This window comes from Rhinatrema bivittatum, chromosome 8 (genome assembly GCF_901001135.1).
Source record: "Rhinatrema bivittatum chromosome 8, aRhiBiv1.1, whole genome shotgun sequence".
Lineage (NCBI taxonomy): Eukaryota > Metazoa > Chordata > Amphibia > Gymnophiona > Rhinatrematidae > Rhinatrema > Rhinatrema bivittatum.
In genome coordinates this window covers 187,813,578-187,826,581 of record NC_042622.1, presented here as the reverse complement: position 1 = coordinate 187,826,581, position 13,004 = coordinate 187,813,578, and the positions used below count along the sequence as shown (strand labels likewise).

The window sequence follows — 13,004 nt, the reverse complement described above, 5'->3', positions numbered from 1 at the left end:
GTGGAGTTTTAAGGGTTGGGGCTAACAGGGGGAAAGGGAGGCTAATAAAGTAGGGGAAGTCCTGTCCCTTAACTGGGCGAACTGGGAAAACTAGTAATGGCTTCGGCGTGTGTCCCTTTTAAAATTCCCTCACTTACCCGGTAGAGGCGGCATTTGCGTTCATCCATATAAAATCGTGTGCATATGTATGCATGTTCAGCCTATTTTATAGAAAATGGCCATGTCCTTTGGCACAAGCTGGCATACATGCATATATGTGCGCCTGAGTGCCGGTATCAAAGTTACTCAGATAAGTTTCTCCCATGACCTAAACACCCCTCCTCCCCCCCCCAGGAATGCCTACTTTTAGACCAGCCATATATAGTTTTCTTGCGAAACTAGCTGGCTAGATTTAGCCACTCTGTAGGATGAAGTGGGAGAATCTTCAGCTACTTGGGTCTAGATGGCTAACATTTTAGTTAAAATTAAAAGAAAGAAGAGTCAATAGGGTCTCAGAAAGAGCACAATCTACCAGAAAATGATAACCAGAATAAGCTATGAAAACAGGCTTTGAAAGTATAAGAAATCAAATGCTTAGACTGAAGAGGTGTGTCCAAACACTGTATGGACCTTGTTAGTACAGCCTGACTATGGCTGAGGTTTCACATAAAAACGCTTCTTCAGGGGTTAAACAAGGAAATGGAATCAACTGTTGTCTCATTTAGCGGATTGTCACGTCTCAAAAAACTTCATAATCAGCTATGGGTTGCACTAATAAGGACACCTTTGTATTCTATTTTAGACTGCTGTTCCCACAAACTGTTCACAGAGATGAATGATTTATAAAACCAAGAGGTCCGTACGTTGTTTGGAGACACTGACTGGCTTGATGACACCTCTTCACTTTAAGCATTTGATTTCTTATAAATATCAAAGCCTGTGTTTTCACAGCTTATTTTTATTCTCATTTTCTGGTATGTATAACATTTAGATAGCCAGCTAGACCATTTAAAATTGACCTCAAAACTTTAATTACTATTCAAGTCATTATTCACATGAAACCACATTCTCAAAGTGAACTATGAATAAAACATTACCTGAAGTGCATATATGCCATACTGAAAAATAGTTATTTATTTAGTTATAGTGCTAACTTACCAAATTTAGTATTAAATATTTCTTCTACCTTCTTTCGTAATTTTGTAATCCTGACATTCCAATCTTCTTTGACTACAAATAAATAAATACAGTCTAAAACATTTTATGTATTGATACTGCACTTTACAAATCAAAGACATTTACTCATCCTCAACAACTAATGTTGTACCAGGGCTGTTCTCTAAGCTAGTTACAGGCTAAAATCACTCAATGTGTAAGTCTTAAAATCAGACAAAATGGGTATCTTTGATGCTAGCTGGAAGGATAATATTTCTTTCATCTAGATAAAATATTAGTATGACACATTTTGCTTTGCAGTGTCAGCTTAACTAGTCTAGACTATTTTAGTGCTTTACAGTACTGTCTTACCTCCTGCATTTGACTTTGGTTGAAAAACCTCTGGTTGGCTCCGAGTAAGCAATTCTGGCCTGTAATTCACAAAGATTGACTCATCAAGGCAACCCACAAGCTATCATATTTTTACAGTAGCCATCTATAAATATTTTTGATTACAGAAATAAGCAGAGTTGCTTACATGTAACAGATGTTCTCCCAGGACAGCAGGATGTTAATCCTCACAGATGGGTGACATCATCAGAAGGAGCCAGTCAACATGGGGTCCCTCTTCAGTCTTGTGTCAAAAAAGAAAATACGAGCGAAAAAATCAAATAACAAAACGCAGACGAACTCACCCTTGGGGTGGAAGGTGGGTTTCCTGAGGACTAATATCCTGCTGTCCTGGGAGTACACCTGTTATAGGTAAGCAACTCTGCTTTCTCCCAGGACAAGGAAGATGGTAGTCCTCACATGTGGGTGAATACCAAGCTGCAGACTGTCCCCGGAACATACAGGGCCAACAGACACCCAAAAACTTGTAACAGGCACAACAACAGGGGTTCTGTTGGCAACAATGGGGGTAGACTGAACTTCAAACTGGGCCCTAGGTAGGGAGAGTTGGGTTCTCACACTGGGAATAGGTTGTGGAGAACAGACTGTCCAAAGACACTGTCCTGTCAACCATCCTTGTCCAGACAGTAATGGGCTGTGAAGGTGTAGAGGGAACGCCACGTCGTGGCCTTACAGATTTCAGCAATAGGGACTGCTTGGAAGTGTGCTACTGATGCTGCCATGGTCCTTACTGAGTGCGCGTTCACTCGGCCTCCAAGCGGAAGGTCTGCTTGCTCATAACAGAAAGCGATACAGTCTGCCAACCAATTGGACAGGATCTGCTTGCCCACCACAACTCCAAATAATTTCTGTCAAAGGAGACAAAGAGTTGGGTGGACTGCCTGTGGGCTGCGGTTCACTCTAAATAAAAAGCGAGGGCACGCTTGCAGTCCAAGGTGTGAAGAGCCCGCTCACCTGGATGAGAATGTGGCCTCAGGAAAAAGGTGGGCAACATGATGGACTGATTTAGGTGAAAATCAGTCACTACCTTAGGCAGGAACTTAGGGTGAGTGCGCAGGACCAGCCTGTTGTGGAAGAACCTCGTGTAAGGAGGGTAGGTCACTAGGGCCTGCAGCTCACTGACTGTGCGAGCAGAAGTAACAGCCAGTAGTAAGATGACCTTCCAGGTGAGGTGCTTCAACTCGCAGGAGCTCAAATGGAGGCCGCATGAGCCACGCCAGCACTATATTGAGGTTCCAGGCTACAACAGGATGACGTAGTGGAGGCTTTAGTTGAAGTAAGCCTCTCATGAAGTGCTTCACTAAGGGCTGCACGGAGATCGGAGTGTCGCCCACTCCACGGTGGTAGGCATTCATGGCACTCAGATGTACCTGGATTGAGGTAATCTGTAGCCCAGACTCCGAGAGGCGCCAGAGGTAGTCCAAAAGCTTAGGGGTTGGGCAAGTGAAAGGGTCAAGACCCTGTTCCACACACCAAGATGAGAATCTCTGCCATTTCACTCGGTAGGACTTCTGCGTGAAAGGTTTACGCGAATCTACCAGGACTTGAGAGTCATTGTCCGAAAGGTTGTGGGACTGCAGCACTAGCCCAACGACCGGAGGTTTGGGTGGCGTAGCCTGCCCTGATCTTGTGTGATGAGGTTGGGTGAGGTTCCCAGGTGGATTGGCTCCTGGACCGACAAGTCGCAGAGGATTGTAAACCAGACCTGTCTCAGCCAATGCGGGGCTATGAGGATCATGGAGCCTCGGTCCTGTTGTAGCTTCACAAGAGTCTTTGCTATGAGCGGAATTGAAGGGTATGCATACAGGAGATCCGCACTCTAGGAATAGGTGAAAGCGTCCACAGCTGGTACCTTTCCCTTCCAGGGCAGGGAGCAGAAGCAGTCCACCTTGTGGTTCTGTGAGGATGTGAAGAGATCCACGTCTGGTTGACCCCACCGGCAGAAGATCTTGTCCACCACAGAGGGTTCAGGGACCACTTGTTGGGGTGGGATGTGTGACAAATGCGATCTGCCTCCACATTCTCCGTCCATGCCAGGTAGATCACACGCAGTAGCATGGAACATGACAAGGCCCAGGCCCAGATCTGTGCTGCATCTTGGCAGAGGAGATAAAAGCCTGTGCCCCCCTGTCTGTTCATGTACCAAATGGCCACTTGGTTGTGCGTCTGGATCAAGACGACCCTGTTGGACAGGCAGTCCTAAAATGCATAGAGTGCATACTGCATCGCTCAAAGTTCCAGGAAGTTTATTTGTCATCTCGCCTCGGGTTCCGACCACACCCCTTGCGTGTGGAGTCCGTTGACATGGGGCTCCCCAGCCTAGGTTGGAGGCATCCAAGATCAGGATCACCTAAGCCGCTGGGTGCTGAAAACGAAGTCCCTTACTCAGGTTGGATTCCTGCGCCCACCAGGTGAGGGAGGAGCTGAAGTGGTTCGGTTATCCGGACCAGTGCAGAGAGTTCTTGAGAGGCTTGGTGCCACTGAGACCACAGAGTCCACTGCGTAATCCTCACAGCCAGGCGGGCCATTGGGGTGACATGTACTGACGATGCCATGTGACCCAGCTTCAGCAGCAGGCGGGCTGAGGCCATCTGCCGTTGGCGGATGGAACTGGCTAAGCCTGCCAGGGTGGCTATGTGTTCGCTGGGAAGAAACGCTTTAGCCACTGTGGTGTCCAGATCTGCCCCGATGAAACTGAGCCGCTGGGATAGCGTTAGCTAGTATTTTGGGAAGTTGACGAGGAACCCCAGCGATTGGAGCAGCCCCACTGTCACATTCAGGGACTGAAGGGCTCCTTCCCTCGAAGAACTCCTGATGAGCCGATCGTCCAGATATGGGAACACATACACCCCGTTCCAGCACAAATGTGCTCCCACCATTGCCAGGCACTTCATGAAGACCCGGGGTGCTGAGGCTAGCCTGAAGGGAAGAACTCTGTACTGGAAATGCTGCTGGACCATGACGAAGCACAGATATTTCCAATGAGGCGGAAAGATGGCTATGTGTGTGTAGGCATCTTGTAGGTCGAGAGAGCAGAGCCAGTCCCCTTGATGCAGAAGCAGGAGTAAGGTACCCAAGGATACCATTTTGAACCGCTTTCTCCAGAGGAACTTGTTTAAGGCCTGGAGGTTGAGGATGGAATGGAGGCTGCCTGTTCTCTTTGGTATGAGAAAATACCTGGAGTAGAACCCCTGGCCATGTTGGGCCTGGGGCACCGGTTCCACAGCTCTGGACCATAGCAGGGCTGTGAGTTCTAACTTGAGGGTCGCTGCATGTTCCACGAGTATCCACGCCAGAGAGGGCAGGGAGTCTGGGAGAACATTGAGCAGCTTCAGGCGTTAACCCTGTGCTACGACGGATAGTACCCATCGGTTGATGGTGATAGGGCACCAGCTTTTTGCGAATAGGCAGTCGGTCCCCCACCAGTGGGTTGGAAGGTGTGGGTACTGGCGATAGACTGCTGCTCTCTCTGTGCCAGTCAAAAACCAGCTACAAGGCTAGGTTGAGGGGCTGGCTGAGTGCAAGGTACCCGTTGTTGGCGAGGTGGCCCTTTTGAGTGGTCCGAGCTGGACGAGCACGTGAGGCCGGAGGGTAATATCTCCGTTGCCTGTAAAATTGCTTTCTGGAATCTCTATGTGGCACCCTGCGGGTTGCCGAGCATTGGTCAGAGGTGGTAGTAGACAACTGATGCAGAATTTCATGGTGATCCTTAAGCTGGGCTACTGCATCCCTGATTTTGTCCCCAAACAGGTTCTCTCCTGTACAGGGGCAGTCAAGCCAGTTTGTCTTGGACCTCCGGACGAAGGTCAGAGGCTTTCAGCCAGGCCCAGCGTCGAGCACTTATGCTCACTGCTGAGACCCTTGCCGCCGTCTCAAAGACATCATGGGCTGCCCTCACTTACGGGCCGATACAGTAAAGCACGGCTGCAGTTGCACAGTTTTTAACCTGCTTTGGATGCACGTTTTGAACACGTAAGATGGACGTGCGATTCAGTATCGGCTTTTACCCATCCTTAGCACTTGCCGAAAAAGACGTGTATCCATTTCCGCCCGCCGCATGTATATGAAATGTTAATGATCGGATTACCTATTCCCCCCGATACAGTAACACACGCCCAAATTGTCGCATTTTTAACCAGCTTATTTACCGCGTCTTTAACCTCTATATTTACCGCCTACCCTGACCCTGGCATTAGTGTGGAAAGAGGCAGGAACGTCTATGAACGGAAGCCCCGACCTTGGACGTCCGGCCGGGCGCCCAAGGCAGCACCATGGACGTTGGAAAGCAGCGGGGCTTCCGAGCATGGACGCCCGGAAACAGACGGGAACGCTGCCTTCCAACGTCCATGGACGATTCCCGCCTCTTTCCGGGCGTCCATGATTGGAGGCCCCTTCACAGACACCCGGACGTCCTTGCACGTCCATGCTCGGAGGCCCCGACCTTGGATGTCCGGCCGGGTGCTCAAGGTAGCAGCCATGGACGTTGGAAGGCAGCGTTCCCGTCTGTTTCCGGGTGTCCATGCTCGGAGGCCCCGACCTTCACAGACGCCCGGACGTCCTTGCACGTCTATGCTCAGAGGCCGCGACCTTGGATGTCCGGCCAGGCGCTCAGGGCAGCCATGGACGTTGTAAGGCAGTGGGGCCTCCCTTCCGATCATGGACGCCTGGAAAGAAGCGAGAACGTCCATGAATGGAAGCCACGACCTTGGACGTCCGGTCGGGCGCTCAAGGCAGCGGCCATGGACGTTTGGAAGACAGCGTTCTCGTCTCTTTCCGGGTGTCCATGCTCGGAGGCATCGACCTTCACAGACTCCCGGACGTCCTTGCACATCCTTAAGCGCCAGGACATGGAAGGCTGGGGGTGGCCTCCGATCAAGGACGTCTGGATGCTCAGGGCAGCGACCCCAGTGTCCATGCGGGGTCTGTAGAAAAGAACCATCCACTTACCTGCTGAAATGGACATTTGAAATGACAGGTATGGCGCCAGCGCACCCTGGATATTGTATAGGCGCTGTATATCGCTCTATACAGTAAAATGGATTGTGAACATCTACCGCTTCATAGGAGCGCTTTTGACACTCCTTTGCCGCCGCTTGGATTTATGTCTAACTTGAATACTAAATCAAGCGGCTTGCGAACTAAAATGTGCGCGCGTCAAACGCACGGGCGCCCGGGCTCTGCCGCACTTTTTTTAATGCGTCGGTACTGTATTGGCCCGTTAACGCTTCCTGGCTTCAAATTCTTTTTGGAGAATGAATTCCAGGCCCTCCTGGAACTGTTGTGGTAGGCCCTCAGCAAACTCTTGGACCTGTTTCCAAAGGCTCTGGTACAATTGGTATGCCGCTATTCGGGAGATGAGCATGGCTCCTTGGAATACTTTCCAGCCTAGAGCATCTAAGGCCCTATGGTTCTTTCCTGGAGGGACGGAGGAGTGAGGGTGGGTTCTCTTAGCCTTTTTCTTGGCTGATTCCACTACCATTGACTGGAGAGACAACTGGCTCTTCTGGAAGCCCAGGGCCTGTTGCACTAAATAGGTGGCATCCGTCTTTCTGTTGACTGGAGCCACGGAACCTGGATGTTCCCAGAGCCGGTAAAGGAGGTCCAGGAGAACCTCATGTACCGGGACTGCCATTAACTCCTTAGGGACATCCACAAATTGGAGGACCTCCAACATCTTGTAGCAGGCATCCTCTTCAGTTAAAAATTGGAAGGGAATGGTCTCCACCATCGCCTGAAGAAAGCTCGCGAAGTCCTCAGGAGGCGAGCGCTATTTCTCGTCTGGCAGAGAAGGCTCTGACAGAAGGTCCTCGGAGGCCTCCGAGGAATGCTCAGAGGAAGCATCTCCCCATAGGTCGTAAGGGCCATCCTCCTCACCACTGAATGGCCTAGGTTGAGGATGGAGGTCAAAACCCAGATTACGAGGTGCGAGCACCGATGGTCGGTGAGAGAGAACTGACAGCGGGCGCGCCAGCATCAAGGATACCGGGACCTGTGATGGACACTGGGAGGCCCAATGGCCCGGGGACGGGATCCAGCATCGCGGCACCGCCTGTGGAGATGGATACGGAGCCACATCTTCCTCCTCCAAGGAACCCAGGATCAGGATCGAGATGGGGGAGGCACCGGTGGTGGTCAGGGCACCGGGAGAGCCCACCGGTATGGGCTGCATTGGTAAGGCACTGCGCAACACATCCAGCCTTTCTAGCAGAAATGCCAACATGAAGGGTGCTGGTTCTGAGGCTGGTATGGGGGCTGGCGTCAGTGGCTGCTAGAGACCTTGAAGGGCATTTAGCACTTCTGGTTGAACCACGTGGTCCAACTCCTCCCTGAATGCGGGTGTGGATAATACCGACCTGGGAGGAGGAAGCAGGCTGGGTGTCACCAGAGTGTCCACGGGGGTCTGCGGAAGCTCGGTGCCCAGCACAGATATTGGTAGGGAATGCCCTGGGCTCCCAGGTTTGGAGGAGGATGGAAGCCTCCTCCCCTTGGGGCCTTTCGGAGGGGGTTCGGCCGAGGCTGATGCCACTCTGGTGTCGGTGCTGGCACTGGACGGCGGCAACTGTTGGTGCTGCTGTCGATGCTTCCCATGGTGCTCTGGCCAGACCTTCTCTGGCACTGAGGAAGATGATCCAGAAGCCTTTGAATGTCCTGATTCTGATGAGGGGCGATCTCCCGCCCCTTGATCATCGAGGCGGGGCACCGAAGGCGAAGGTCCTAAGTCAAACTGATCACTGTGATTCGACATACCCAATACTGGAGTCGATAGAGCCGATTGCTTGGAACCAAACAAATGTTCCATCTTGTCCAAGCGGGTATGCCGGCCTTTGGGGGTCATCTGAGCACAGCTGGGACACAGACGGACATTGTGGGAAGGTCCGAGGCACAGGATGCAGACGTTGTGTGAGTCCATGATGGACATAGTCTGCGGACACTCAGGGCACTTCCTAAACCTGGTCGCCATTGGAAAAAAGGGGCAGTGCACGGTCAATGGCCAGCAGTCACCGGAGGCAGACTTTCGGGAACCGACCGCAACAATGTGAAAAACTACCTACCGAACACCTGAGGAATCAATTCGCGATGGGGGACCCCGAGGTGTTGAAAAATCGAAGAAAAATGTTGAAATTCTTCTGTTTAGGAAAAATTAAAGGAAAGCTCCACCAACCGTGAGGCAACAGCACTATGGAAAAAAGGAGACTGAAGGGGGACCCCCATGTGGCTACTGGGTTGGTGGCATGCTGGGCATACTCAGTGTGCCAGTCAAAGTTTCTAGAAACTTTGAGAAAAGTATTCTGTCATGGGCTCCATCTGATGATGTCACCCATCTGTGAGGACTACCATCCTGCTTGTCCTGGGAGAATGGACTTTACCTGTATTTACTTTTATCTTCACAAGCTCATTCTGCACAATTCTGCTTAACTACAACCAAAAATATGCACATTTTTATATAAAACAGTCTCCAGTTTATTCACAGTTCAGGAATCAGCAAAAATTGCTAACCTACCTTTTGATTACAAATTTGATTCGGTTCCCCATTTGAATAATTTTCTCCAACCTAGGGATTCCATACCAAGACGGGCTCCTGAATGGAATGTTTTCAGGCAGTCCTTCTACGTAGAGGTCATTAGGGTTTGCCTCAAATTTCTGGTATGGCACAACTATGGGCTCAGTTTTTCCCATGGCTTCAGCTACAAGAAAACATACAATTCAATAGGAAAGAACCTCCCAACGTTTCAAACCTTGAACCGCCTCAGATAAATAATTCCACAACAAACACAAACAATGCTCCAAGGTTTGAGTTTCCCATACATGACGAAGGTGATGTCTCTCAGTTCCAGAAAAGGAGGGAAGCCAGTTGCCTTTCTATGGTGACCCCCTGGCTTGCTTAAGAGCGATGTTTAGGGGTTCAGTCTTGGCAAAAGACTGCCCCATTCAGCCCCTTGACCAGTAAGGGAACTTGAGTCTGGGAAGGAAGGATTGAGAAGCGGGGAAGAATTGATTAAAAAAAATGAAACCATAATCTTCAGAGTTACTAGCAAATAGTATACACTGAAGAAGCCAGTATTTGATCATCTGGAAACTAATATAAATTGAAGAGATTTGCAAACTCTTATGTTCTTATAGATATGAAGAGAGTATTACATCTAATTTTATACTGTATGTTTCATGTGCAATTTTTATTTTGCTAAAATAACTTTCTTTTCAGTTGAGGCCTTCCTATATTTTACATATAAAAAGGCTTGGTAAAATCCAAACTATATAAGCAATCATAAATGCAAACCTGGAACTTTAAAATTTGAAAATGAATTTGCAGTATGCATGTATATCCTAAAACTCAAGAGGGCTGATAGTAGGATTTGTTTATGTTAAAGAATGTTTTGCCTCAATCCTTTCATTATGCAACTCTTGTAGAAAAAAATGAAATAAAGCAATAAAATCACATGGAAAACTAGAGGAAAACATGGTAACTGTTGTCCTGAAGTGAACTTGCAGTATCTTTCCTTAATTACAAATGGTGTAAATATAAACGGTGTACCTAAAGAAGCAACTTGCTATTTTAATTCTTACTGGCATTTATGTTTTTGTAAAATGCAACTCATCAGTCACAATTGTCTTATCTGCCTTCTTCTGAAAGAAGACAAAAGACTATACAAAGTTATTTGCTCATGTATGAAATATAAAACAAATAATACATTTTAAAACTTCAGGATGTGCACTTACCAAACTTTTTACAGTATAGTTGATCCACCATCTTTCTTAATTTGGTGATCCTGGCGTACCATTCTTCTTTCACTACAATTGAAAACAATGCAGAACCAAATTAAAACTTCTCAGGTTTATACTTTTGGTAACATACCTGTTTCCAAAAAGTAGTTTAAAATCTTTCCAGCTCCTATTGAGGAAGGACACAACAGGGGAGCATTTATTTTCACTCAGGAAAATCTGGGCCAGATATTTTGTGCCATTTGTGTCTATGGGAAAAATATTTAGCATATCTGCCTTCTGTGTTAGACTAAGACCACGATTATAATCCAGGCACTCAAAGGATAGTTATGGCCATGTGCATGTGATGTATGAAAATTTTAAAAGAACAAACTGTAGAGACATGCAATACAGACACCTTTTTGGAACTGTAATAACTGTATGAAGCTGATCACTTAGAGGGGAATTTTCAAATTCATTTCTGCAGGTAAAACAGTGCTTTACTCATGGAAATTAACTTTTTACAAAATTGCCTACCCCATATGCAGGTAAAAGTGCATGCACAGGGCTTGTATGTGCAAACTCTTATCTGCACTTTAAAGAGGTACTCTTGTGGGCAGGGCTGGAATTATGCGCAAGCTTTTGCATTTTCAAAGGTATATATACTCATATCCGGGGTTCTTCCAGTTAAGGCTGTGGCTAACCCATCCTCTGAATGGGAGGAGCCGGGCTTAGCAAAGTCCAGAGAGGCCAGCTCTCCTTGGGCTTCCTCACCGTGCTGACATAAGTTGGAATCCAGGTCAAACTGTGCAGCCCTAATATGACAAGCAGGACAGAGAGAAAGGCGCTTCTGTCTTTGGCTGCCAGCACCACTGGCAGTGGTAACTGTGTGTTCTATCGGCTCGCTCTTAAAAATGTCTATGTGGGGGGAGCGTGGGAGTAGAGAGAGAGACGCCCCCGACGGAGAAAGACCATCTGACACTGACCTCTGGCGCTCTGAAACCGGAGAATTGTTACCACACTGACCCGGAGGGAACAGCGAAACCGGAGAGAACATCACGTGTTCGGAGAGACCCAGCAAAGACGCTCCAGTGACGTCAGCAGTCGGCGTCTGCTGTATAAATTCAGACAGCAGACTCGAGGTAGTCGGGGAGCGTGGGAGTAGAGAGAGAGACGCCCCCGACGGAGAAAGACCATCTGACACTGACCTCTGGCGCTCTGAAACCGGAGAATTGTTACCACACTGACCCGGAGGGAACAGCGAAACCGGAGAGAACATCACGTGTTCGGAGAGACCCGGCAAAGACGCTCCAGAGACGTCAGCAGTCGGCGTCTGCTGTATAAATTCAAACAGCAGACGGCGCCCCGCCGTCAATGGCGCGCCGCCTAAGCCGCGCGCCACCAAAGAGGCGCGCGGCTCTGTCCGACTCAGTCCGGAGAAGGCGGGAGAAGGCTTTCTCCGTTGTTTGGCCAAAGCGACTGAAGGAACCATCCCGAGTACCCCATAGTATTTAATGGGGAGGAAAAGGAAATTGAAATCTTTCCCAGTATCGCCGGTAACATCCAAGGGCCCCATGGACAGTCATGTCGTAAGAATGACTGAGTCACCACGAGAGGACAATATAGAGGACCAGTTTTCTGGCTCTCTTAGTCCTGGTGAAGGACCTTCACTTCCACCACAACCGCAACCATCAATACCAGATGATTTCCTGCAGTTAGAAGCGAGCAGTCCACCTGGAGGAAGAGACTGTTCAACTCCTACAGAGAATCAGATAAGTGGTTCAATTATGGCAACGGGGACAGGATCGGGGGATTTAATAAGGCCTGAGATATGGCCTCTAGATCCTCCTGATAATCTGTCCCTAACAGATATATGGAAATTGATGGCTACTGTTAATAATAATGTCTCAAAAATGAATGAGTCTGTGTTGGGAACTGTGAATGTGAATAAACAGCAGATAGAAGAGCAGAGAAAAGAAGTAGTCAGTTTAAAGGATAATATGAGTAAGGTAACATCTAAAATTAAATTATTGGAAAATACTGGGATTGCTCAAATCAAAGATAGCTTATCCACTCGTAGAGAGTTGGAAAATATCGAGAATTTGGTCAGATATAAAAACTTGCGAATAGTTAATTTTCCTCAAACCAGACTCCTATCTCCAGCTGAAATGTTAAAGAAATATTTTAGAGAAATCTTGCACTATTCAGAAACAGATTTACCTGTATTTTCTAAGGCCTTCTACTTCTCTAAGAAAGTAGGTAGGCCTGAGGAGGAAAATCCGGAGATATCGTCAATTGGAGTCTCTACTTTTTTAGAGGAGTCGATTGACATTATACAAAAGAGGGCTACTTTATTTGTTTCAATGTTATTGGAATCTGATAAAGATAAAGTCTTTAGAGACTTTTTTAAATATAGAGATATGTGTTTTTGTGGACAAAAGGTTCTAATGTTCCCAGATGTGGCTCGAGCCACTCAGGCTAAACGGAAACATTTTCTTTCTTTAAAAAGTAAAGTAGTAACCCTTGGTGCAACTTTTTTCTTGAAATATCCGGCAATTTGTATTATTACGTTTAAAGGGAAGAAATACAGTTTCATAGATCCATTACATCTAGAGACCTTTATATTAGATAAAGATAGGAATGGAGGAACTAGTCAAGAAGGACAAAGTTGAAATTGTTTCGTCTCTCTCTCTCAATGGTTGGTAAATATTTTTGAATAATGTTATGTTATGTCTCCCCCATTTTATAGGTAATGTAAT

General features: G+C 47.8%; 1 protein-coding gene across 9 annotated transcripts in view; it reads right to left on the bottom strand.

The window, feature by feature from the left end:
• GTF2I (general transcription factor IIi) overlaps positions 1 to 13,004 on the bottom strand; it is a 240,633-nt gene that overhangs the window by 65,884 nt on the left and 161,745 nt on the right. For all 9 annotated transcript variants that reach the window (XM_029612153.1, XM_029612156.1, XM_029612158.1 and 6 more), the window contains 4 exons: positions 10,264 to 10,335; positions 9,047 to 9,230; positions 1,507 to 1,565; positions 1,138 to 1,209 (listed from right to left, as the gene is read on the bottom strand). In XM_029612153.1, coding sequence (XP_029468013.1) covers positions 1,138 to 1,209; positions 1,507 to 1,565; positions 9,047 to 9,230; positions 10,264 to 10,335 — 387 coding nt within the window. The remainder of the gene's footprint in view (positions 1 to 1,137; positions 1,210 to 1,506; positions 1,566 to 9,046; positions 9,231 to 10,263; positions 10,336 to 13,004) is intronic.